The sequence below is a fragment of the Mirounga angustirostris genome, unplaced genomic scaffold (genome assembly GCF_029215605.1).
Source record: "Mirounga angustirostris isolate CCGP_5_RB_7025 unplaced genomic scaffold, mMirAng1.0.hap1 SCAF_3, whole genome shotgun sequence".
Taxonomy (NCBI): Eukaryota; Metazoa; Chordata; class Mammalia; order Carnivora; family Phocidae; genus Mirounga; species Mirounga angustirostris.
In genome coordinates, this window is record NW_026991711.1 from 953,672 (window position 1) to 980,858 (window position 27,187).

The 27,187-nt window shown below is 61.9% G+C and overlaps 1 protein-coding gene across 7 annotated transcripts in view; it reads right to left on the reverse strand.

Annotated features, from left to right (window-relative positions):
* The window catches only part of MCF2L (MCF.2 cell line derived transforming sequence like), a 96,600-nt gene that overhangs the window by 48,625 nt on the left and 20,788 nt on the right, over positions 1 to 27,187 (reverse strand). For all 7 annotated transcript variants that reach the window (XM_064585884.1, XM_064585885.1, XM_045869740.3 and 4 more), the window contains exons 2-3: positions 6,325 to 6,408; positions 2,308 to 2,422 (exon numbers count right to left, since the gene is read on the reverse strand). In XM_064585884.1, coding sequence (XP_064441954.1) covers positions 2,308 to 2,422; positions 6,325 to 6,408 — 199 coding nt within the window. The remainder of the gene's footprint in view (positions 1 to 2,307; positions 2,423 to 6,324; positions 6,409 to 27,187) is intronic.

Sequence of the window (27,187 nt, forward strand, 5' to 3'; positions counted from 1 at the left end):
TCGCGCTCGCGCCCTCCTCCGGGAAGAAGGGAGACGTGAGTAAACCACACGCTGACCAACGCCGCTGCACACCCTTGTCTCCGGAGATGGAGCCCAGGGCTCCAGGCCTCAAATACGCGAAGCGGCCTCTCAGCCACCTGGCCAGCGCCGCGGAACGACAGACCCAACCGCACTTCCTTCCCTCTGCCCGCACATGAGCCATGCACATGCTCCTGGAAACCGGGGTCCCGCACAGCGCTCGTTCTGCTGGGGATAGAAGAGGAGCCGGAAGGTTGCTGTCCCAAACAAAGGGGAGCACGGGGGCCTCCGAGTCAGGCAGCTGGCCCTGTGATTGACTTCGTTCCTCCGCACATGCAGTCTATGAGTCCGCACACATTTACCACGGGCAGACGTGGACTGAAACCTCGCAGACAGCACGACCATTTCACATAAGATCCGGGAAGCCTGGCGGGTGAGGGGCCCTGAGGGTGGAGGGCCTGCTTCTTTCTCTAGGAGGGTGTGATGGGGGCCTCCCTGAGGGGGTGGCCTGAAGCATGAAAAGGAGCCATCTGAAGTGGTCCACCGAGGGGCAGCAAGCGCAAAGGCCCTGAGGCCAGAAGATCTGCCAACTAGTGAGGATGGGGACCCCGGGGTGAGGAGACGTACAAGCCTGGAAGGACCGAGAGTGTGTTGGGGGTCCCGCTGCCCCCTCCCAGCATCGTGCCTCTTGCAGCCTCGACATCAGACCTGGGTCACTGGCTGTTCACATTTCCAGATATAACATGATTCTTTGCCTTTCAAAACATCTAGGAGTGCCCGGAAACACAGGGCCCTGTGACCCCCAGCTCAGCACTGAGCCAGCTCTGCAGTCAGGCCGCCTCGGCCCGCTCCGGCCACCGTCTCCTGCACTCAGGACGGCCCCCACTCAGAAGACCAGGGACTGCACGGGCGTCCACGGTCAGCAGCCCACCCCAGCCGTCCCCGTTTTCTCTCCAAATCCCTTGAACTTGTCCTTCCCTAAAACCACTGCGTGTTCAGTCATTTCACACTCAAGGGGCTGCCCTGTCCCACGTGCCCGCCGCGGTGCACACGGGGGGCCAGAGTTACCGTCCTGGGTACCCCCCATGTCTTCGAACCCCGGCATCCTAGTGTCCCTTCCCCAAGGACCCTCCCCAGTGCTTCTCCGGGGAAGCCCGCATCTTCCGGCCACCTCACAGCCGTGAGCTTACACTCCTGCCCCATGGCCTCGGGGGCTGAGCAGGCCTGAGACCGCCGTCCTGTCTCTGATCCCAGGGCCCAGACAATGAACAGAGATGCTCTGAGGTATTGCAGCCCCACCAGGAAGCCCCTCAAGGGCGCACGGCCGGCCCAGGGGTGCTAAGGAAGCTGCTGGGCTCCCAGGCCGCCCGTCCAGAGCCCGGTGCTTGGAAAGAAAGGACGGCAGACCCCATGTGACCCAGGCCGTGGCCCACCTTTCTCCTGCCAGGAGACTACTCAGCACCCACGTCCCTGAGGAGGGCTCCCCCCCAGGTTGCTAGAAGAATCTAGGACCCCGCAGCACTGATCGGTGATGGGCTGTCACTGGTTGGCAGTTTTCATACAACAGGAACCAGTCAATCGAATTTGCTGTTTTGGTCTGTTTTCTGGATTAGACTAATTCACGGAGCTTAATTTACACAAATTCAGAAACCTGTCCTTATGGACGCTGAAGAATGAGGGTGGCGTCTCCGGGGACCCGGGGGGCTGAGCTCCTACACTGCAGCTGACCTCCTCCTCACCCTGATGTCACCGGAGGAACGAGATCACCCACGAGGCTCAACAGCCATGGTGTTCGCTCATCAGGGTGTAAGGTCCACATCCTCACCACTTCTCGTGGTGGAGTGGGCGCCCCGGGTGGTGTGGCGTCCGCCCAAGTGCGGCCGGGGAGCTACGGGGGAAGTTTCCCTGCCTTTCTGGAAGAAGGGCTCCAGCTCTGCTCATAATAAAACAGAACCACAGTTGGGGGAGTCGCCTCTGGGGTCAGTTCTCCCCCCGCGAGAGCGTGAGGGGGACGACGGGTCAGGCCGAGCCCCAGAGGGTCTCAGAGCCACTCTGTGCTGTGGCCTCCTTCCAGTGGCACGAAAGCCCCTGCCATTCACAGTGGCCCGGTCTGTCGAACGGATCAAGGGAAGGTCCCAGGCTCCATCGGACCCCAGGTGCTGGGGCTGGAGCCGACACTTCCCAAGGGCAGGGGCAGGACGCAGGCTCTGGACCCCGCCGGCTCTGCGGGGCCGTGAGCCCCTCAGCACCACCTCCTTCTCTGACAGCCTGGGGCTCAGCGACACGCACCTGGGGATGCTGGTGAGGTAGGTCATGACATTCTGGAACTCCTTGTCGGGGACGTCGCTGAAGGCTGGGTAGTCCGGGAAGGTGATGACGGGGCTGCCGTCCTGCCCGCGCCCACCTGGGGAGAGAGTGAGGCAGCGCTTAGTGCGGGCGCCTTCCCGAAGCACCAGCGTCCGCTTAGAATTGATGGCGTTTTGTCAAGGCTGTGCTTGCTTATTAGGAAAGACGTGTGTGCTTTCCAAGGAACCCCTTGGTGTGGACAAGAGTGACACGCATTCCAACAATCCCCCATTATTCTGCCGCCACGGGGCAGCTGCCAGAATTCGTGGCCCGTTTCCTCCAGAATGTTCCCTGTGCCTCTTTCCACACGATTGCGCTGCTGCTTGTCCTGTTTGCTCGCTAACGCCAAGAAGTACGGCTCTCTGTGCCGGGAGCTGCTTTAAACCCTGCACAGTGCCCAGCCTCCTACCCTAGCCGACCTCCTAAGGCTTCAGATAGTTGGGGTCTGAAGGGGGCCATCCCTTTGGCAGTGTGAGGGGGGAGGGCACCAGGCGGGTGGGAGACCTGAAGGACTTTGCTGGTCGGGTGTGGGGTTCAGGACCTGGGAAGAGGAGCTTGAAGAGGAGGCTGAGTTTGGTCTGGGGCTCACGTGGTCTGAACCGTCCTGCAAACAGTCCAGGGAAGGGCTGAGAGCACGCAGGAGTCACTGGGACCCAAGCTCCAGGTCGGCCTGCTCGCCGGTGCCGGGGTGGCTGGAGACCGCCCCCTTGAGGGATGGGCCCATCTCTCCTGCCCCGGCCCCCTGTCCTGGCTGTCGGATGCAGCCTAAGTCATGCGGCGTAGCTCTCCGGGCTGGACCGCAAGACACGCAGTGTCCACCCTCCCTGCTCCAAGCTCCCTCCTGGGGAGGAAGCCCGCACTGCCAGGGAGGGAGCGGCCGGCGTCACGCAGGGGCCCCGGAACGCCGCATGTGTGAGGGAAGCCCCCTGATGTTCCAGCTGGCCAGCACCACCCGGGGAGAGAGAACCACACGGCCGGCCCTTCCAGAATTCCCGCCCAGGGAATTAACAACAAACCAGTAAAAGGGCTTGTTTCGAGCTAAGCTTTGGGTCAGCCTGGGCCGCAAGCATGGGCTCCGCACATCCTGGATCTCACTGAAGCGCATACGGGCAGCCCCCTGCTACGGCTCGGGCCACGGGGCACCTCCTGGTGTTTCTCAGGCGTGTCCTGCATAATCCTGCCAAATTACGATGATGTCCAAAAACAGCAGGTATCATGGCCATTGATGGAATGATGCTGAAAACCTGACTGTGTCTGGGAGACCCGGGGAGGGGGGCAGATCCTTCTGACGCGTGCAGGGCACACCGTATGGGCACTACTGGAGAAGGGGTTGGGCGCACCCTGAGCCACGCTGACATTCTCCGTGGACGGTGCCGGGTGTGGCATGACATGGGACGGGTCCCCCGTCAGTGTCACTCAGCCAGATCCCCGGACTCATGCTCCTTCTTGTGGGAGGAGCCTGGCCCTCATGAGGCCCAGCCCGCTAGGTCAGGCCCACAGGGCTGATCTCACAGCCACCGAGGGGGTCCTTCGTCACGTCCACATAGTCCCCTCCCAAGCTGCTGGCTGGAGTTTGGATACTAGAGAAAAGGTGTGTCTGGGGGGTGGGGGGCTCGGGGCCGGCCTGCGGCCCTGCTTCCTCCCCAAGTAATGCCAAGAGCGGTGGGATTATCACCTGCAGGAAGGTCAAGGTCATGAATCTGGGTCACTGGTGCACTAGAGCCGTGAGCCTTTGGGGTCCTGAAGGGGCAAGAACAGGTTGGGGAGACGGAGGGAGCCGGCAGAGGGCCCGCAGCCTCCTGGCTAAGCATCTCGCCGCTGGGCACCATGACCCTCGTGTTGTCAAGGGGTTCTCACTCCTCTGAAGGATACCCCGCTTCTCCCCGCTGGGAGCAGTGCCTCTTCCAGTGACCAAGGCACCACACGAAACAAACCTGCCTTACTGCTGACGTGTCCCCACAGAGACCCCCATCCTGCTGACAACCTTCAGATCCCACGGGGACCCCTGAGCTCCGGGGCCACACGTCAGGGCCATGCGCCAGGGCCATGTGTCAGGACCACACGTCAGGGCCATGCGTCAGGACCATGGGTTAGGACCACGCGTCAGGATCATATGTCAGGGACCACACGTCAGGACCACATGTCAGGGCCACATGTCAGTGCCACATGTCGGGGCCACACATCAGTGCCACGTGTCGGGGCCACATGTCAGGACCACGTGTCAGGGCCCACGCGTCAGGGCCACGCATCAGGGATGACACGTCAGGGCCATGCATCAGGGCCACATGTCAGGGACCACACGTCAGGACCACGCGTCAGGGCCACGTGTCAGGACCAAACGTCAGGGCCACGCATCAGGACATGTCAGGACAACGCATCAGGGCCACTTGTCAGGGCCACACATCAGAACCACACATCAGGGCCACACGTCAGGGCCCACACGTCAGGGCCACGTGTCAGGACCACACGTCAGGGATGACACGTCAGAACCACACGTCAGGGACCACACGTCAGGGCCACGTGTCAGGACCATGGGTTAGGACCACACGTCAGGATCATATGTCAGGGACCACACGTCAGGACCACGTGTCGGGGCCACATGTCGGGGCCACACATCAGGACCACGCGTCAGGGCCATGCATCAGGGCCACGTGTCAGGGCCCACGCATCAGGGCCATGCATCAGGGATGACACATCAGGGCCACGCATCAGGGCCACATGTCAGGGACCACACATCAGGACCACGTGTCAGGACCAAACGTCAGGGCCACGCATCAGGACCACATGTCAGGACCACGCATCAGGGCCACACATCAGGGATGACACATCAGAACCACACATCAGGGCCACATGTCAGGGCCCACACGTCAGGGCCACATGTCAGGACCACACGTCAGGACCACGCATCAGGGCCACGCGTCAGGGCCCATGCGTCAGGGCCACGCATCAGGGCCACACATCAGGGATGACATGTCAGGGCCACATGTCAGGACCATGCATCAGGACCACGTGTCAGGGCCACGCGTCAGGGCCACGCATCAGGACCACATGTCAGGACCACACGTCAGGGCCACGCGTCAGGGCCACGCGTCAGGGATGACACGTCGGCCACACGTCAGGGCCATGCGTCAGGACCACACGTCAGGCACCATACGTCAGGGCCCGGCTGGAGGAGTGGCGCTTCCAGCCCAGGGGATGGGCAGGTGAGCCAGGGAAGGGCCAGGGCAGCCCTGGGGGGTGCGGGGCTGGTCTGGGGGCTCATGAGGGGAGAGGGCCGTCTGCATCTAGGGCCACACGCCAGAGAAGGAGAGGCCCTGACTGACAGCACAAGGAACCCATGGGAGGTTGTCTTGTCCAGATGGGGGCCCCCCATGCAGCCGTGAGGGCGGCTGCACAGATGTAATCATACCCTTAGCACCCACAATGCACTAGCACCGTCCAGCAGCTGGGGTCGCACACCACGGCCAGCCAGGCAGGACAGCAGGTCGTCCCACAGGGTGGAGGCAAACTGGGACCTGAGGGGAGTGTGGCAGCCATGCAGCGTCTGAGGATACAGGGGGACCTCAGGATAGGCTGCTGGGGCAGAGTCGGCCGCTTGTCCATGTCGGCTGCACTCTGGGGCCTTCTCTGCAGAAGCCAGGTGTGCTTGGCTAGGGAGGCCCTCAGCCCCTGGACGCTGCAAGAAGGAGGTCAGCTATGCCCTATTTCTACATCACCTGCCCCAGGAGCGTTCTGGAGTCTGCAGGCAGGAGCGCTCGGGCTGCGTCGCTCTCAGGACCCCGAGCTGCCCTCCCCCAGCTGCACAACATCTCCCGGCCCTCGGTGAAATCCAAAGCAGGCCATGTCCTAGGCCTTGTCCCTGGTTCCCAGCGCTTGGGCCGGGCCCACGTAGTCACAGGAAACCAAGGGGTGCCCACAACCTGGCACGCGGACCCTCCCTCCTGCCCACCCCGCGCTCACCAGACAGATATGCAAAGCGCTTCTTCAGCTGGTCCTGGATGTCTGCGGCGCAGAGTGGGGTGATGTCCCGGTGCATGATTTCATCTGCAGGGAGAGCAGACAGACACCACTGTCATTCGGTGGAAACCGCCTTACGCAGCCGCGCACATCCACGAACACCGAAGGGGACCAGCGGTCACGTGCTTGGAAAAAGGGATTCCAGTTTCCAATGCGCAGAAACCTTTGTTTCTCAGCGCACAGGAAGCTGTGTGCTGGGTGATTCATTAATATTTAAGATGTGGTGTGTGTGAGAGGCACAGAAAGGAGGCGCGCAGGCGGGAGGAGGGACGGATGGACGTGTAGGCAGAAGGGCGCAGGGACTCGAGGGTGGGAGTGAGGACAAGCCGCCAGCAAGGAGCACCCAGGGGGCACACAGCCTCCGCCCCCGCTCTGGAAGTGGTCTGGGCACCCCCAGGGCCAGTGCAGTTGGAGCAGACACCTGCAGGTCAGCGAGGAGCCCCGGCCACCGCTGCGGGTCTACACCCTCCATACACGCACGCGGGAACGTGCAGAGCTCTGTCCCATGCACGGGCCCCCTGCCTGCCTGACGCAGACACAGAGGAAGGGGTGCCCAGCTGGGTCCCTGAGCCAGACGCCGGCGGGAACGGGGGCTCAGCCTGCAGGCCGCAAGTCCTAGATCAGGGGCCTGGGGTGGGGCTGCCGCATGTCTCTGTGGGGCGCCCGCCCTTGCTCTGGTGTCTGCCAGCCTCGCTAGCAATCACGTGACCCCAGCTGAATGGCAGAATTTGCCTTCTGGGACACTAACACCATTTCTCCAAGGAGACTCAGGACCCATGCTGATGCCTCGCAGATCCTGCCACACCCAGTTAAAGACCCAGGCCGTGAACAGCTTGGAGATCCGGGTCCGAACTCTTCCACCCGGAAAATCCCTATGGCGACAGCAAGACGCTCCCTGCACGGACCAGCCTGGAAGCCTGCTCTTCTGGTCTTGCAAACAAGCCAGGATAAACGGTGACACACTGGGCACACGGGCGGGTCCCCTGTGGAGCCGCCACCCACCCCGAGCCCGCTCGGCCCCACAGGGCGGCGGTGGCGGTGGCTGGGGTCAGGAGGTGACAGTGGTCAGTGCTCATCACGCTCAGAACGCGGGACCTGACAGGGAGGCCGCTGCCCACGGGCAGTGCAGCGTCTCCGCAGCGGCTCTCCTCTGTGGGAGGAAAACAGGGCTGAGAACAACTGATCTGAGAGCGTGGAGTGTGTTTCTAAATTCCAGACGATGTCCGCACGCACTCGTTTGCAGCTCGCAGCCTGGACGGTGGGCGGGGGGTGACGTTCAGATTTTCCTCCCCTCGGAAGGAAGGAATAAGTGTGCGGTTAATACCGCACCTGTGCCCGGCTCCTCGCATTCAGCCTCCGTAACCCCGGAGACGCACGCCATGGAGCACAGGCCATGGGGGGCAAGGGCTCCGGAAGTCTGGAGATGTGCCAGGGCCGGGGGAAAGCTGCAGACACTGAGTGGGCAAGTCCCTTAGCGGGGACCCAGTGTCGGTGACGAGCGTTCCCCAGACCTCACCATCACCGGCACCTAAGACTCCCGCCAGACTCCACCAGCCCACAAGGAAAGACGACTACGGGTGTCCAGGCCTCTGACGGTGGACACTGCACGGTCATCCTCAGGCCGCGTCCACCTGGCAGAGCCTTCTGGGCAACACCTCCTCCCCAAGCTCCCAGAGTCCTGAGCTCGGTCCTGCATGAGTAGTCTGCTCTGTGCCCAGCTCACCCGATGGCACAGGGCTTTCCCACGTACTAGGGACAGGCCTACTATTACCAACCATTCCTGTGCTGTCTGACAGAGAGACGGTCCCATGGGCCAGATAGCTGTCAACACGAATTTGGTTCCTTGGGAGAGACATCTCTGGGCCTCGTCAACCACCGTCCTCCACAGGCGCTGGCCACTCTCGTGTTCCCAGAGCTCCTCCAATGGGTGGACCAGGTCCCTCAGGCCTCAGGGCCTTTGCACGAGCTGCTTCCTGTAATGTGTCTCCCATGTCTGCCAGCCGGTCCAATCTTACTCTATTCTTGGCCAAGAGGTCATGTCTTCAGGGAGGCCTTTCTCCACCTCCTGGCCCGAGCTGGGCCTCACAGCGCCCTGCACGCCCACCGGAGCGTCTGCAGGCCACTACGCAAGCCCAGGGCCCGGCCCAGCACCCGCTGCGATAGGAGCTCAAAGAACTTGCGCTGAACAGGGGAAGCGAGGGGCGCGTGACACGGTGACTTCCCACGGCAGCATTTGGAATCCAGCTAGTTCGGCAAAGTTCTTCCTGACGTGCACACAGGCTGGTGCAGGATTTCTGGAGCCCGTGGACTGCTGACCGCGGGGCCGTGTCAGCTTGCAGCCGTGCTGTAGATCCCACACTCGTGAGGTTGCTGGGGCAGAACGCATTCTAATACTGTGTCTTAGGTCGAAGGCCCCTTTTTAGGTGTGAACGATAGTGTCACTCTGTGCACAGCCCGAGCCGGAAACAGCACACAGGTGGGTCCATAGGCATGGACTCCATCTAGAGGTCCTTCCGGCTTATGTGGTCACTGCCTACCCCTCAGAGAGCTGGAAATAAGTAAGGACCATGGCGCGAGGGGCTTGTTGCTGTCACCTGCTTGCTTCTGGCCCCCGGGATCTGGACCTGCGGGTGCAGTGGGCAGTTCTTCCATGTGGGCCAGGCCCGCACTTTGCGGCAGAGGACATGGTGACTGCTGGCTCAGCAGGAAATGGAGGAACCCTCGGGGAAATGGGCAAGCCTCCCTGGCACTCCAGGGTCAGAAGTCTGGACAGGAAGGGGGTCGCCCCACCCGCGGGCCCAATAAAAGGGTCAGGCGAGGCCCCGCGCCTTCACAGAACGGCTCTGTGTGAGCACAATGCTGCACAGATAACTCCCCGTTTCCAGCATTCCTGTCTCAGCCAGATGTGAAAGGAGACCCCCGGGCAAGGAGCCTGTCACAGAATCACGTCCGGGAGGTCAATGAGGGTCTGGTCGCAGAGAGGGCAGCACTTCCTTTTGGGGCTCTGCAGGGGCGGGGCTGGGGGCCCAGCACAGGGCAGGGGACACGTGGCCCACTCACCCCTTCGGCGGGAACCACCCCTCGCCTCACAGTTTAGCCGCCCTGGGACCCGGCTCAGCTCCAGACTAGTCCACCCCCATCTGGGAGCCCTTTGGGACCATAGTGGCCCTGGGTGCAGATGAAGACGTGCAGCCCTGAGGCCCACGCCCCTCCTCAGAGCTCCAGGCCCGCATCTCCCAAGGCTGCGCGCCCTTGCCTGGCGGGTCTGCGGCTCAGGCCTGCGTGGGAACCACCTGGGGGCCTCGGTAAGGTGTGCACAGAATGGGTGCCCTGCATGTCCTACCCCGCCTGCCCCATGCTGGCTGCAGCCCCAGCACGAGCTGTGCCTCCAGGCGACGCGGTGCTGAGGTCAGACCCGTGTCCAGTCGGATGGACGGCAGGTCCGAGGCTGCGCTGTCCATGGCGCACTCAGGGACGCCAGGAGGGGTGCCTCTATCTGCCATCAAGCGGACGTTTGCCCGTTCATCAACACCTGTCTTATGAAGGGTGTCAGCCAGGTGGGCCACCGGATGCCCTGTGTACGCCCACTGCAGGCCAGGCCCCGCAGGGCGTCCCACTCACACCTTATACCGGGGCTTGCGGACACTCACAGCACACACTCCGTGGGCTCTGAGCGAGACACAACTTGGTACAAAGTAGCTTTTGGAACACTGTCCCATAGGAACGTAGCGGCGTCAGCCCGGCCCCGGGGGCTGCCTGAAGCCAGGCCTTGGCGGAAGCCCAGCTTAGCGGCCCCACACCTCTGTCTTTGCCACGGGCAGACAACCAAGTCCCAGTGACCCTCAGAGTCCTCCTCAACACAGGCTCCAGGCTGCTTGGGCAAGCACGCGGAGAGGGCCCAGGGGCCCAGGCCGGGGCAGGGCCCCCGAGTGTAGGCAGTGCTCACGACCTGCCTCCCCCCCAGCCCTGAGCGTTTCTCCGGCCCGGCTCCCGCGGTGGGGCCGCTGGGGTCGGAGCCCCCAAAGGTCTCTGTGCGCGGGCTCCACAGTCAGGGACAGCAGGGACCCCTCCTGACTGAGTGGACCCCGGGTTCCGGGGGCTGGCGGGGCGGCCAGGAGCTGCTCCAGTAACCGGTGGGGACGCGCCCAGCTCGTCCTCGCTAAAACGAAGACATGACTTTCGGGGAAGTCTGACACAAGCCCCAGCTGGGCCAACGGCGCAGAGAAGGAAAAACCTCCCCCAAACCCACCCAGGCCTCAAATCAGTCAAGAAAGCAAGCGTTTCTTGAACGTCTACTCCACGGCCGATTGGTGCAGCGTAAATACCAGCGAAGTGCAGGAATCTGCTCAACTCAGGCTGGTGAGAGCAGCCACGGGACTCTCCTGTCAACGCCCGAGAAAACCCGTCATTGTAGAGACGTCACTGCTACCGGAAACTCTTCGCGTATCCGTGCATCTGTCACAACCACCCGGCAGGCGGGAGCATTATATTCCGTCTGTTGGACGAGCAGCCTAAGGCACAGAGACGTCCAGAGACTTGCCGGAGGCCACACAGCAGGGAACGTGGAGATTCTAGGAGCAGAGCCTCAGAGGGAGGGACAAGATACTGTCCATCTGAGGCTTGTCACGCGGGTGACCTTCAGAGATGGGTTAGTAAGTGCAGACGCTCCTTGGGGCTTGAAGGGTTCGAAGGAGCAGAAGCAGAAGTCGGACCTCTTGGTGAGCTTGGGCCACAGCAACAGCGGACGGCAGGGTCCTGACCATCACGTGCTTCGGTGGGTCCCCGACCCTCGTGTCGGTGGTCAAAGAAATGACATTCAGCCGATCCCAGAGGCATTGAAAGTCACCCCATAGTTCTGTATTTGTTTTTCTTCGTTAGAGTCTGAGTAGCGTCTGACTCGAGGTCGTAAACGCTGTCCCTGCTGCAGGTGGAGGAGACTGCGGGGTGGGTGGCAATCGGGCTCCTAAGCCCACGGTCAGGCCGCGGCCTGGGGGCCCGGCTCAGGGAGCAGCCGCTAAGCGCCTTTAAACCCGAACCCGACTGCACACCGTGCCCAGGCCCCCAGGGCCCCCGGAGTCCAGGGCTGCTGGTGCGTCTGTGTGGCCTTCTGGAAGTCGCTCTGATGAGGGGCTAGAGCCAGGGGGCCGCGGCCCGCGCGCTGACTCGCCTTTCCCGCGCGGCAATCCCTGGTTTCCTGGCGTTCCTCTGCCTCCTGAGCTAGTTTTCGTGGCATCCCACTCGCAGGGTGGACGTGCGCAGTGCCTGGCGTGTGGGTGGGCGTTTAGCTGTCACCAATACTCGGGATGCGCAGCTGCCTTGGGCCCTGGCCGGCGCCCGGCTTTCTAAGTCACCGGGGTGGGGGGCATCGAGCCCACAGTTCTGCCCACGGTGTTTTCTCCTCAGCCGCCGTTACCGAGAACAACAACCATGGGAGACGGTGTTCGCTTCCACACGGCAGAGGACGCGGACGGCAAGTGTCACCGCTGCCCGCAGGGGTCTCCGCGGCGGGCGCCAGGGGACTGCCAGTGTCCCCCCGAGGTGCAGCCTTGCACACACACACGCAGGGACTGGACGGGCACGTGCGGAGGGAAGAGCACACCGGACTACGCGGACAGTGCTAACGCATCAGAACCGGCGTGAAAACATCTCTCCCCTTAAGTCAACGTCAGACGTTTCCTCAAGACCTTGTTTCAGAACCAGATCCGAAAACTGGAAGCCCTGTTAGAGGAGACAGTTCCCGACGTGGGCTCCGATCCCAGCCTGAGAAGACAAAGACCCACGTGCGGCGGGTACACACGCTGACATGTGCCCACGCCCTGCTCTCCCAAGTCCTCCTCACGCCCTGGATTCTGTTTTCGGGTGCCACTGTCAGGCCCACCTCTGCCCCGATCTGGGTGAGCCCACGGGAAAGCGCTCCCTCGGCTGCAGCAGGGAGCCCAGGACCCCCAAGCACAGCACCGCCCAGAGCACACGCCCTCCCTGCGTTCACACCACCTTGGGCCATTCCGGGCCATTCTGGACCATTCCTTGGGCCTGCCCTGCTCCCCCGGGGAGTCCCTGTGTGGGTGAGAAACCTCCTCATACCCTCAGTGCACGTGGGTCATTGCGTCCGATTCTGGGCAGGGGCGGGCCCCGCGCTCGGGAGGCCCCAAGGTCGGGAGGCCCCCCGTGGCCCCCCATGGCCCCCCGCTGTAGTTTCAACGCCGTCGCCGGTTCCGGCACTTGAGGGAGGAGAAGCCGGTGCCTGGAGCGGGTCCGGAGTAAGAGAGTGAGCAGCTGTGACATGCAGGGACAGAATGGAAGCTGCTTTCAGGGGCAAGTGGGGCCCCCGGGTCACACAGCGCTCCACCCTGCCCTCCACACAGCGGCCCCTGGACCTTCGTTCCTGCTTCCCCAGCCCCAGGCTGGCCCGAGTGGGCAGTTGTGGAGCTGCTAGAGATGGGGAAAATGGCAGCGGGCCTGGGAACACCTCAGTGGGCTCCCTCCACCCTCCCTGGACCGAGGTGGAGGTTGGGGACCCTCAGGCCAGCCAACCGAACCCCGAGGGAAGCCTCACCTGCAGGCTGGGGGTCCATGCAGGTGGGTCAGGGAGGGAGGCTGGCCTCACGGGACACTTCCCAGGGCTCGGGGCTGCCACGAGGGGGCTGTGCAGCCAAATTGCTCCATTCATGGGACTGTTTGCTGCAGGGCCCTCATGAACACGGCCTTCAGCTACCAGGTGCTCCCTGAGCACACGGGCCCGGTTTTGTTTTAAGGCCCACAAAGGCAAGCACAGAAACGGGCACAGACATGGAGCCTGAGCAGGTGCATGTCCACGAGCCCAGCTTGGGCCCCGCCCTGGACACAGCCCGCTCAGCTCCGGCTGTCACCGGCATGGCAGACGAGAGGGTGCTGGGCTGGGAGCCGGGGGAGAGAGGCCAAGCACTCACTCTTGGGCTGCTGCACGGGACGTAGGGCTGGGGTCCCGGCCAGGGGCTCCAGCGGCCAGGCCCACCTCTGACTGCTGCTCGGGCCACGGGACCTGGAGCCCCTGGAACTGAGAAGGGTGCTCTTGCCACAGGCGAGGGCCTCCTCACACCCACACCTGGGTGTCTCCCCGCCAAGGCCGCCGTCACACACCTGTCCTTCCCGGAGTGCTGACGGGGCTGGCCCCCACTTTTCCCAGAACCTCCCTGCAGCCACGGGCCACTGTGCTCGCAGCGGTCAGATCGAGGATGGAGCACAGCCAGGAGCTCCCTTTGAACTTTTCTGAGTTTGAAATTCCTGTGAATTCTGAGTCACACTTCTGTTTAATTCAACAGAGCACCAAGTCGCCTCCCTGGCTCTGTGGCCAAGTGTGCACCTGCGTGGGTTTGGGAACCAGGGACGGAACCCAGAAGGTTTCCAAAGTCCATGCCCCGTGGGGCTGGCGATCAGGCCGGAGGCCGTCCTCCCCTGTGGGCAAGAGCAGGTGCAAGGGCTCACTGCTGGCCCAGACGCCGCATGGCCAGGTGAGGCCAGCCAAGGGGCTTGGGAAGCTGAGAGCCCCCCTCTGCTGCCAAACGAGCGTCAGCACAAGGAGGCTTGAAAGGAGGGTGACAAGGGCCTCTGGGCCGCGGCTCAGAAACCTGACGGAGGCATAATGACAGGTTTTAAGGCACAAATATTGGGGAAGAGGAGGCAGCCATAAAACTGAGAGTGCTGTTTGCTTTCGAAGCCATCAGGCCACACCGTGCCACGAGGCCGTCAGGCCACACTGTGCCACGAGTGCCACCGTGAAGCCTTCCGTGCCTGCCGCACCTGGGAGCTGGCGACCACAGAGCAGGGACGGCAGCACCTCACTGAGCTCCCAGAGAAGTGGCACTGGCAACACCTGAGGCCAGAGGTGGGGCCGACGTGGCAGGCCCAGCAGGGAGGCCACGTGGCCACCCTGCGGTCTGAGTTTATTGCCCGTGGCTACACAGTGGGTTTTCAGTGCCCGGAACAGGAGGAGGGGGCGAGGGAGATGCACGAGAGCAGCTAGGCCTCAGCCACACCAGCCCGACGTGGGTGGACAGGTGGGCCAGGTGACATGGAAGGCGAGCCAGCCCCACCCAGAGCTCGCTGACTGCAACCAGCTCCTGCATCAAAGGTGAGGCTCCGTACTCGAGTCTCTGCACAAGGTATGTGCAGACCCTTCATTCTTGGTAAGGCTCCTGCTGGTGAGCTCTCTATGCTGTCCCAGGACAGAGGAGCATCTGCTCAGGTGGCCTGGACGGGGCCCCAGGACAGGGCAGTGGCCATTTCGGGCAGAGCCGCTGGGCCCTCCCTGCAGCAGAGCCAGCGCCCGTGTCCCCAGGAACGCTGAGCCCAGCAAGCTCCTGGAACAGCACCTGGCTAGCCCTTGGGAGAGGCGTGCCGTGTGGACCAGCCCTGGAAGCTGAATAGGCTGATGCCCGAGGATCTCAGCGAGCTTCTGGGGCCGGGGAGGACGGGAGGGAGAGAAGATGAAAGAACCAGCCCCATCCCAAGTGTGTCCAACAACCAGCCGCACATGCACCCCGCAGAGTCTGACCGACGTCTCCTGCTCCTCAGAAACCGAGACTTTGGGTCGCAGCAAAAGCAAATACCGTCAGCCCAGAGCAGCGTGGTTGACAGCATGCCGGCCGCACGCCCTGGCTTTGGGCTGAGCCTGCCATGGCACTGGCACCCCGAGAGTGGAGCACCCGGCCCGGAGTCCCCCGGGTCCACGCTATCAGCACCAGCATCTCCGCTGACTCTCAAGTAGCAGGTGCACTTACGTGTCCCTCACACACCAGGGACACACGCCCCATCCACACCAGCCCCTGCCACACACACCAGGGACACACGCCCCATCCACGCCAGCCCCTGCTGTTTAAAAACAAAGGGAACGTTTCTGATGGTGTTTTCTTATTTGTCAACATTAAAGAATCACAGATGAGGAAAATCACTGCCTCTGGTCCTTCCTCAGGGCAGGTGCTCACGAGCATCCTTCCTCCGGATCCACCCTCAGAAGGCGGCTCACAGAACACGCGTGCAAGAAGGGGAGGCGCGATGCAGCTCGTCACTGACACCAACAGCAAGTCCTTCCAGGAATCCCAGAGGCTCTCCAGAACTCTTCCCTGAACTGTAAGCAAGCACTTTATTCCCACCTTCTAAGCACCAAGAATTCTATAAATCTACAAGCAAACAAGAGGTTGACTAACCTTCACTGAGACCTTGCACGTCTCGTCTACTCCAGGCCTCACCGCGGCGGCCTGCAGAGCAGGCGTGCAGGTGCTCCAGAGACACTGGCCCACCAGGAGCCCCAGCACGCACACGGGCCGGCGCGGGAGGCAGGGCCGGACGGGAGGGCTGGAGGGGGTGGGGCAGGCTTTGGTGGGGAGGGGTCACGCACCACTGTTGACCTCACTGAGGTCATGAGGACAAGACGGGAGGCACCCAAGTCTGTGATGCGGTCGCGGCTCGAACGCGCCGTCCTGCTCTGTGGTGTGAGTCGCCCTGGGACACGGACACGCCTGTGGCCTCCCCTTGGTCTCCTGTTGACTCAGGGCAGGTACCACCTCGGCTATGAGGACGTGAAGGGCGACGTGGGCATCCTTGCTGGTAAACAGCAGGTGCCAATCAAAGCCAGCATGCCACGACACAGGCCTGCAGGAGCACCACCTGTGACGTGTCCTACAGCCCCTGCAGGACCAAGACCCACCGCCACACACACCAACAGCTGCTTCCTCCTCGGGCAAACACACACCCTTGTTTTTGGGAAACAGCAAAGTTTGTGCAGATGGGAGACCCTCCAACCCTTATTACCCAGGCCCTTGCGGACCCTCCTTTGAAAACCCGCGACAGCAACGTCTGCTGGAGGAACTCAAGTTACAAGAACCAGAACCAGTCCCCACTTAGGAAAACAAGCCGCCGTCTGAAACGGCTCGTGGTCGAACTGAAGAACCTCCTGGAACAGAATACACGTGTGGGGCGGCAGGGCACATGGCGGGCGCCCCGAGAGCATGGCCCACCCACAGCCAAGCCTCGTGCAACACAGCGTCTCCCCCAGAGCCTCCCCCCGATGTGCTGACCCCAGGCCCCAAGTCCAACACGGCTCACCACACATGCGGCGCTGGTGTCCCACCCATCCCCGTGGCCACCTCAGCGGCGGGCACATTCTCCACAGACCCAGGGCCTCTGTCATCAAACTGGAAATTTCGGGTATTTACCAGTTGCCACTGATAGCTAAGATTTGACCGATTCGTCAAATTTACAGGAATAGTTGATGAGCTAATTTGCCAACCTTTGGCAGGAGCACCTGCTGGAAAATGTACTTACGACAAATCACTTCAAAATGAGCACCCTTCCAGGGCGCCTGGGTGGCTCAGTTGGTTAAGCGACTGCCTTCGGCTCAGGTCATGATCCTGGAGTCCCGGGATCGAGTCCCACATTGGGCTCCCTGCTCGGCAGGGAGTCTGCTTCTCCCTCTGACCCTCTCCTCTCTCATGTGCTCTCTCTTTCTCATTCTCTCTGTCTCAAATAAATAAATAAAATCTTAAAAAAAAAAAAAATGAGCACCCTTCCATCCTCAGAACGGCAACAAGGGGACGCGGGCCGTGCCCACCCTCCGGCCGGGGTGGGAGCAGGTCCCACAGAGCCCGGGTGGCCGGCACTGTCTCGCACTGGGCCCCCAGGCCTGCTCGGCTGCCAGACAGCCCTCCGTCGGGATGCGTGAGCATCGGCAGCCGTGAGGACAGCGCTGGCCCGAGTCGCCGCCAGGGACCGCAGCACTGCCCCCCAGGCCCTGGGGCTCCGGCCAGTGCACCACAAGCCCATCTCCCGGAAGGCTCGAACAAAGGAGCCCCGGAGAGAGCTCCTTCCCACTTCCCGGGTGAGCACTTTTACGGCACGGCGGGCACCTGCAGGGCCAGGTGGGGGGAGAAGGCAGTCACAGCCCCCCACCAGCGGCGGCGCCCGACACGCCCCGCCCCGCAGCGGGGCTCCTGCTCTGGCAAGGCCCCAGCCTGGACCCCGACAGGGCCAACCGGCCTCCGTCTGCACAGCCTCTGCTGGGCCCCCCACGCAGCGTCCCCAGAAGGCCCCTGCCTGCCCCCGCGCCCCGTCCCCCAGCCCCGCAGTGCCAACTGCAGCCGGACACACCTGTGCTGGTCTTCAGGAGCAGCCACAGCCCGGAGAGGTCCTGCGACAGCAGGGAGATGAGGCTTAAGGTCATGCTGTCACCACCAACGCGCCCGCGTCAGGAGGCGACGGCCTGCCTCCCGGAACGCCCGTCCTGGGCGCACAAAGGAAGGCGGCAGGGCTCCATTCCTGGGTGGTCCGCCGGCCTGCCCCCGGGGCCTCAGTGCTAGAGCCTGGGCTCCGCTCCCTAGATGTGACTGCCAGGAGCTGCCCGGCCCCTGCGGGGAGGCTCCCGCGGTCCCAGTTCCATCCCCGCCGCCCGTCAGCACCCTCCCTGCGGGGCCCCCAGCCCGCGGGGGCGGGGCAGGGTCTGCACCTCCTGGCCCAGGGGCTCCAGTCTGTCCATCAGTCAGTCTGTGCTCCTCCAAGAGCTGTGTGCGTGCACGGCTGTTCACGCATGTGAACAGGTCCAGAGCAGCTGGGGCCTCAGACGCCCCCAAGGGCTAAGAACGGGAAATGTAAGGGGGAGGGGGACCCCTGAGGAGCTCGTTAAAATGCAGGTTTGGTTTGGCTGGGGATGGCGCTAACGAGCTCCCAGGTGACCAGGCCACTAGTGGAGGACCAGATCTTGGGCGGGAAGAGCCCGAGGGGCTGGAATGGAGCCGGAGCCCACGCCCCACCGTCCTGAGGGGACCAGGCTCTGGGCAGAAGCCTTCACGGGCGCCGGCAGGTTTGCCCCACGGTTGGAATATAACGTCGCAGACTCGCGTGTGTTCCCACCTGCCTGGGCCTCAGGGGGCCACGGGGTCGCCACGTCATGCTGGGGGGTACACTTTCACTGCAGGGGCAGCCGCCCCGCCCCCGCTGCACACACCCCCCCCTTCATGCCTGTCACGTGGCCAGACTGACCTGCTGGACAATTCCAATCCCCTTCTTCCTGTCCACTCCGCCCCAGGCTCCCCCGCCGACGCCCGCAGGCACAAGGCTTCACGTACTGCCCCAGGGACGGGCTGGGGCCATTCAAGCCCACCAGGCTGCAAGCCCCTGGCTCACGGCCAGGCCTTCAGAGCCAAGCCACTCCAGCCTCTCCCTTGGCCACACTCGCCAGCATGGCCCCAGCCACAGGGCAGCAGGTCCCCCAGGCCCCAGACCCTGCACAGCCCCCCAGGTGTCCCCTGGGGACACCTCCAGGTCAGCAGGCAGAGAGGCCCACACCGCATGAGGAACCAGCAACCAAAGCGGCTCTGGGAAAGAAGTACCAGACCCAAGGCTCCACCACCAGAGGAGACGTGGCTTTTCAGCAGGAGGAGGACAGGGGCGCATGGTGGAGGGAGGGCTACAGTGACAGTTCTCCCCGCACCCCCCTCTCCTGCGCCACGGCAGGCTCTCGGGGCCAAGGCCTGGGTGTGCGGGCTCAGGGCCGCCAGCAGCAGGCTGTGCTCTGAGGAAGACAGCAGCCACCGTGGGCCGTGACCTCAGCCAGGGTCTGTCTGCACCTGGGCCGCCCGCTCCCTCATCCTGCATCTGGGAATCTGGGAAGGACAGCCACAGGTCCCTTCAGAACCGCGACGTGCAGTTTGCGGAGGAAGCTGCTGGTGGAAGGTCTTCCCTCTGCAGATATGGGATTCATTCATCTGAGAAATGTGTGCCAGATGCCCTGGGGGGCGCCGGGGCAGGACGTGAGTGGTCAGACACCAGCGCTCCAGAGGTGGGGCTGTGGCGTGCGAGCTACGTAGGTCCCCAGTCCTGGCCACGGTCAGAGAAGGGCCAGAACAAATCCCAAATTATTAATGGGATAGACTAGACTCTGCCCCGAACACCCACAGAGCTGATCCATCACCCACTTTGAGCTCTCCCCCAAATGTGTCCTTCTCTGAGGGGCACCCCTCACCCGCCCATCCCAAACTGAGACCCACTTTCATGCCCTGCAGGCCCACGTCCACGGCACTCAAGCCCACCCTATCCTGCCCTCACGGCCTGCGTCTACAGCGCTCACGCCTGCTCTGAGTGGGCCCTTGGGCGGCCGCCGCAGAGTCCCAGGCGGGCTTTCCCTGCTTCAGCTCCCGCCGCAGGTCCAGCACCCAGAGCCGGCCCAGCACATGCATGTTAAGTGGCTGGGGTCACAGGTGGGGATGCAGAGAAGTAAGGAGGGCGCAGAGGCACCACGTACGCAGGCATTTTCTCTGTAGAGCATTGTCAGGGCCTCGCCGCCGCCCTGGAGGCCCTGGGGGTGCAGTTCTGGCTCCCAGGAGGCAGGTACACCCCAGGCCAGGGTCACTGCCCCGTGTGCTCACCACAGTTCCGGAGCCTGGCCCCCCACCCGTCTCTACTGCCTGTTGTGTTTTGTTCCTTGGCGCCCGCCAGGGCTTTCTTCTCAAGCACGAGCCGTCCAGCTGTCCGAGGACCTGCGGCTCTGTGTCTGGCTTCCACCTGTCCCTGGAGCTGTTCTCTGGGGTGCAGAGCATGCAGGGAGCCTATCCTCCAGGGCAGGCTGTGGGGCCCGAAGGGCACGCGGGCCTTTCCAGCCAAGTCTGCAGGGCCAGAGACCAGCTCTGGGAACCGGCTCAGCCTCTGGAGCCCTGCAGAGCCTCAGAGGATGGCCAGGGGACGGCACTCCATACTGTGGGGACAGCTGAGCTTGGAGCCCGGAGCCAGGGTCGGGAGTGCATCCAACACAGGGCTGACCGCGGGCCTGGCGGGTGGGCGCATCGCTCTAGGGTTCGCAGACATGATCAGCTGATGACAAGCTACTTTTCTCAGAAACGGGCAGAGTCCCAGAGCCCATGTTGTGTTCGGCTTCGTGTGACGGGCGGTGAAGCCACCCGGGGCCAGAGTTCCACACACAGAGCCCGCTGTCGGGCCAAGAAGGCTTTCCCTTAGGCTGCAAACATTCTTCACTGGGTCGTGTCGGATACTCAAACCTTTTTCACTATCCAGGGAGACAGCTTAATGTGGCTCTGCCCCACAGTCTGTACCGTAGGGGATGGGAAAGAGGTGGAGACTGCAGAGAATCGAGGAGGGTCAGGCTCCACGGGGCGGGGTGAGCGTGAGCCGACCCCTACGGTGGCCGCCCCGTGGACTCCGGCCTTGTGGGGCAGTTTGCACGACTGTTTCCCATTGCCAGCATTCCTGGCTGTGGAGGTGTTTTCCCTAAGCGGGGTTTCGGGGCCTCCATCTACCTTCCCTGGGGAGAAGCCTGGTGACCGGGAGGCCCGGTCTCTCCGGAGCTGAGTATACAACGGCCCACAGGGGCTGCCTCGGGCTGAAGTAAGTGATGCGCCCTGTACCTCACCAAACAAGGCTTGCTGATCTACGGGAGGAAATGCAGTGGTATTGGTCAAAATCCGCAATATTTAGCAGACAGGGTAGACGACGACACACGAAAACACAAAGTGTGAAGGACGAGTCCGCCCAGCCCCGAGTGTCCGCAGCCCGGAGTACCCACTGCCTTGAGTACCTGCGCCCCTGAGTACCCACAGCCCCCGAGTACCCGCGGCCCCGAGTACCCATGGCCCCGAGTACCCCGCAGCCCCGAGGACCCGCGGCGTCAGAGCACCCGCGGCTCCTCCCACCTGCTGCTGCCCTGGATTGGCACTAATCCCTCCTCATCCTGGGGTGCAAGAAAATCTAGGGCAGGCATGGAGCAATTTCCTCATGGACAAACCTGTGTCCCCTTGGACCCTACAAAAATACTTGCATGACTTGAATATAGGCTCCAGGCACTGAATGACAAGGACGTGGAGGGCAGAGCCAGAGCCTGCTCCAGCCGGTTTCTGCCAGATGACACGGTGGGAGGCCTGCTTCCTGCACTCGGGCACCACCTGCCTCGTCTCATTACCACGGCAACCCTGGCAGGCAGGTGTCTGCTCCCCAGGCGCAGCAGGTGAAGCTAGACACGGTGGTTGCTGGGTCCTCGGTTCACTGTGTTCCTCCTGTAGCCTCCCTCCCACCTTCCTACCCCTCCCCTGCACCCCAGCCCCCCTTCTCTGGATCCTTACAGCCCCATCCTTCCACCCCTGCTGCTTCTCCTGAGATGGTGCTGCCCTGGGTCAGGCTATTTCTCCCTCTTCCTCTCGGGCTTCCTTTCCATCTGACTGCAAACCAGCTCTGGTAGCCCATCAGCATGGTGAACAGTGTCAGTGCAGACCCAGCCTCCTGGTCAGGCACCGGGTACCCCGACCCCACCACCATGACCCGCTCTCCACTCCCCTTCCTCTTCCACATTGGTTTCATACTTTTCTCTGCACGTTTGTTGAGGCCCAGGGGGGAGGAGGCCAGTGAGACCCTGGTGACCTGGCTGGCCTGCCGCCCCCTCCCCCACAGGTCCCTGAGCAGATGCATGGCCCCTGGCACCCCCCGGGCCCGGTCTCCATGAACTAAACGGGAAGGCTCTGTGTGCCTGATTGGAAAAACACACAAGCTGCAGGAACCATCACCTCCATGATGAGCTGCCTCCTCTTCTAGGCAGGGCCTGCGACCCATCGCTCCCCTCTGGGGAGCACAAGCTGCAACCTGGCCTGACTGGCCAGGAGCCCCATTCTCCTCCAGGATCAACAACTTCATGTCACACACCTAACAAATCTGGGCGAGTGCGGGGTTGGGTACACACGGCAGGGAGCAAACACAGCTGGAGCCTTAGGTTAATTAAAATGCCACCGTAGGCGTGGACGTGGCAGGGCAAGGCTGATTCCCTTCATGGGATGCCCGTGGGTCTGGGAGCGAGCCAGCCTCGCCCTGGGGAGCTGGAGGTGGCGGGCAGCAGGTGTCCAGGACTCAGATGGCGGCTCAGGGCTCTTCCCGCCCGGGAATGACAGCAGAGCACCCCCCGTCAGGAGTGCACAAGCCACATTTGGTGTGCGGATTCAGGAAGGTGCAGAGGGGTGACCCATGCTTCTCCGGGCTGGACCATGGTGGCCTGGGTCTCAGGACCCCCCGAGGCTCCCGATGGGAATTCTGGATTCTAAATCCAACCACCGAGCTGCGTGTCAGTTTCCTCATTGGAGAGGTTTGGGAGGAGGGGACTTCAGGCGGCACACAGAAGCCAGGGCTGGTGTCGGGCGTGTCTGAAGGTCTGAGCGGGAGTTTCGTGGGGGTGGTGGAGAGGGAGGAGCCGTCGAGAGGCAGGCAGGGCCTCGCCCGCACCAGCCAGGAAACGGCGGGTTGCTGCAGCTGGGTGTTGGCGCCCAGCGGAGCCTCGGAACGGGCGCCAAGGGCCTGAGGCTCAGAACGGGCGCCCACAGGCCCTCAGATGTGCACCTGAAGAAGAGGTCCACAGATGCGGGAGAGCAGATGGAGGGGCCGATGCGGCCTCAGGAGGACCCCTTAGGAGAGACGCCATGCACCCACTCAAGGTGTTCCCAAGATGTTCCCAAAATAAGTTCCATCTCATGGGAAAGGCAGGACAACGGTGCCCCATGGGCTCACGGCTCAGCCGCACACACAAAGCAGGCAGAGGCAGCTCAAGGCGATCAGTGATGCCCCAGGAGTTCCTTGTACAGCAGGTACTTCCAAAAAGCTCATTTTTAAAAACTGTCCTTTACCTTTGTGCCCAGAGGCCCTGCGGAGCCCAGGGACCCGGAGAGCCCAGTGACCAGGCTGTAAGGGAGGAGGGAGGGGGGATCCTCGGCCTCAGGAGTTTCTGTGGGAAGAGGACCAGTGCAGGGGTCCAGGTGTGCAGACAGGACAGAAGTCTGCACCCTGTGGCTGGGCCTGGGGGTGCCCTCGAGGGACTGAGAGATGTGCCATCGTGCCCATCTTATGGACGGGAAGACTGAGCCCCTTGCCTCAATGCACAGTGAGGAGGGGGCCCACTGGGGATGGGAACCCAGCCAGCAGGCCCCAGACACCACCCAGGCACACTGGGCCCATGCCGGCTGGTCCCAGATGGCGCAGGCTGTCTGTAGGGTGAGGAGGCCCTGCAGAGTACCCCAGAGAACACACACTGCCCTTCTCAGGCCTGCCTTCATCCTGAGATGACACCCATGCTCCGCCCCTCCTCCCAGCAGTCTCTCCGGCGGCACCCACCCTCCGCTGCTACTGCCATGGCTCAGAGCCCCGTGGCCTGTGGCCCGCACTGTCCCCAGGTCCCACCCTGGTCTCTCCATAGGCCACCTGCTTCTACATGCACATCTCTGCCTGAAGCCCCCATGTCTCCGGTAATAAGTCAAGATCCTGGACCAAATCCCCACCTGCCTCTGCGGCCACTGCCAGGGCCACCCCGAACCCCGTCTGTGCCTCGAAGCTCCTGTGTTCATATTAACACGTGTGCTCCTTTATGTGATGTCCCGAGCCCTGGCCATTACAGGTCCTGAGCTCAAGCACGACGCTTGGCGTGTGCTGGTGCAGACAAAGCAAGGCCGGATTGTGAGCGTTTTAGGATTTGCACTGTGCCTAAGTGCTTGGCAGACCTGTAGTCTGAGATGCACACCAGCTGTCCACAGAAAGCATTTCCTTTTATCTTGCTCAGAGCTCAGATACAATGTCAAAGTCAGTTCTCTTAACACCAGAGCATAAAAGAATTTTTTGGTGTTTTCCATGCTGTGCTGATACAATGTTTCAATGTTGTTTTGATGTTGTGTTGATACAATAAAAAGGAACTGATGATGAACAGACTGGCTGAAGGGGGCGCCTGGGTGGCTCAGTAGTTAAAAGTCTGCCTTTGGCTCAGGTCATGATCCCAGAGTCCCGGGATTGAGCCCCACATTGGGCTCCCTGCTCAGCGGGGAGCCTGCTTCTCCCTCTCCCTCTCCCTCTGCCCCTGGTCCTGTACTCTCTCTCTCACTCAGTCTCTCAAATAAATAAAATCTTAAAAAAACAAAACAAAACAGAGTGGCTGAGGGCAGGGGTGAATTAAATAAGTGCCACCAGACCCCCCCAAAACACACAGCAGAATGTTCTGTGTCAGTTTCATAAAGAAGACCTGGCTGAGAAGGTGTCTTACGCCCAGTTCGGCCGGCTCCTGTAATAAGTCCTGTGCATTCCCAAAAATCTGCCCTCAAGGAGCGAGGACTGGACGTTTATCAGAGGGACGGCCTTGCAGCAACAGCCTGGGTTATTGTTAAGAGCACAATGGTTTCTAGTAATGAAAGTAATACTTTCTTTGTTTTAAATGTGACGAGATTACTGAAGAGTAGAGAAAATAAAACCATCTAACAAATTGTGCTCATGGCCTGAAATCCCAAACGTTAGCCAAGAGCTGCCCAGGGGGTTTGTGGCTGGGACCAGAACAAGCAGACCCCTCTTGTGGGTGTCCCAGCTGGAGTGTGGGCGCCCCCGACGACCACCTGCTGCCCCTCTGCTCCCACGGCCTCCACGTGGCTCCCATGCAGCTGAAAGGCTGGGCAGAAAAAGCAAAAGCCTCATGAACTTTTTAAAATGCAAATTTCAATTGCATTTTAAGCTGTCCATTTAGGATGCCTTTTTCATCCAGTCTGTACACAACTATCTGATAGATTTCAGGAATGCCTAACAACTTCTGGTCACATTTCCAACATATTAATGAAATTGTGCTTTAAAAAAATCTGCTTTTATTCCTCCACAGAATGGATAATGCAACTGGAAAATATGCTTGAAAGGTGTCCATGTCATTCAGGAAAATGCCCCAAATCGGGGAATTAGATTAGCCCCACATGGAGCACGAGGAGCCGAAGAGGAAGGCCACTGGCCAGCTCTTGGGCACTTACTCGAGCCCTGTGCCGACACCCGGCTCACTGTCAAGTTAGCTCAGCCCGTGCTTCCTGGAGCAAACACGCCTACAGCTCCCCTCCCTGCCGCCGCCAGGTGTGAGCAGCCTGCAGGTGCGGTGGGCCCAGGGGCAGACCTCGCGGACCGCCCCGTGGCCGCCAGGGGCCGCTCCTCCGAGGGGAAGGAGCAGGTTTCCAGGAGTCCTGTTTCAGCTCAGGAATCTCATCCCATGGGCTTCTCAATACCCCGGCATGTTCTCTCAGCTCTGGATTATGATCCCAGTCTTCACAGAGACCATGTAGGCTGATGATTACCATCCTGCCTGCAGCACCAAGCCTGGGCCCGGCCCACAGCCGACGCTCCCTGTCTGTCGCTAACCGATGAAGAGCAGCCCTTCTCAGGCCTTGGATGTCTTGTGAATTCATTTGTTCTTAGCTTAATACAGAAACCCATTTATTTTCCTGAAAACTTGCTCCTATACAGAAGTCCCAGAGAGTCCTCTGAGCACCTCTTTCAAGCAGTCTTGGAAAATAAAGGTTTCTTTGCACGAGTAAATACTTCACAGGCATTTTGGACGGCGCTGCAGATGGGTGGCATCGACGCCTTCCACCTCGACCGGCCTGGCTCCACGCGCAGGACGATCGTCTGCTGGTTTTTCTCAGCATGCTCTTTACTCTGTGTCTGAAAAATCTGCCTTCTCTAGAGACGCAGGAAAAACTTGCCTCCAGTCTCCAGACACTGCGGGGTCCAGGGCAATGACTGCACGACGGGATTTACACTTGTGTTGCCGACACGGTTTCTGAACCCTCTGGGTCTTCCCACACAGGATGGTGACAAAGAGGAGCTTCGTCCCCCATACTGCCGCCGGGACGCACGAGGCTGGCTACAGATCCCACCCACGGGGCTGACTGATGTGCCACAAGAAAACGTCACCGACTGAGCCCTTGCATCTCGCACGGAGCCTACGAGTTAAGAAAGGCCCCAGACACTGAGCTTGATCTCCTGCTTGATGCAGAAAGTCCTCTGCGGGGTCACCAGGGCCGGCGGCCCATCCGCGTGCCTCCATGCGTATGCACATGTGCACCATGCAGGAAGGGCTCACGCACACCTGTTGGAGGTGCTAACATGACCTTTCTGCGCCCTTTAGGGGAAACGGGAAAGCAGCAGAGCGTAAGTGCCCGGCGCCCCGGCAGAAGCATCCACACCAGCACCAGCGCCTCTGTGACTGGGGCTCGGCTGCTGTTGGGGCGCAACCTCCCCCCAGCATCATGACGATGGTGACGAGGCTCGCTGGGGAATCTTGTCCCAGCTCGACAGACGCCACCCTTTCTAGCACACTCGCACGCCTGTGGCCTCAGAGTGACAGCATCCCTGGAAAGGTCCGGCTCCCACGCCTCCCACCTCACAGCACCTTCGGCTGACCCTCGGGCCAGGCCCGGGCTCCCACCCTCTGCGCAGACGGCCCTCAGCCGTGGCCCAGGCCCCACTGCCAGGTCAGAGCGCGGGGCCGCCTGGTCCTGGGGCTCCAGGAGGGCGACTCCTGTCCTACCACCCTCATTCTGCTCCAATTTCCAGGCAAGAGCTCTGAGCCACCTGCCGTGGTCTCGGAGCTGCGAGGCTGCCGTGCTCCGTCTCAGGAGCCGCATGGAGGGGGCAGGAGCAGAATGTGGACACTGAGGGAAAAATGAAAGAGGAAAAGGACTGAGAATAAAAGAAAATTCTGCTGCAGGTGGGCTGGGGGGCCCTGGGAGGCCGAGCATCCACCTCACGGCACAGAAGGGGCACCAGCTGTTTGGACAAAGGAACTTCCAGGAAGTGTGGCGGGGCGGTGGGGAGAGGCTACCTCCAGAGACTCCTGCCCACCTGGACCAGAAGCACCGGAGACCCTGTCCGCGCCCCGCTCCGGCCATGAGCGCCCCTCCAGGGCATCCCCATGCTGTCGCCCTCATCTGGGGAAGAGACCCAGGCACATGATGTCCGGACCCTGAGCATCTATCTGCCCATGATACTGCAGGCCCAG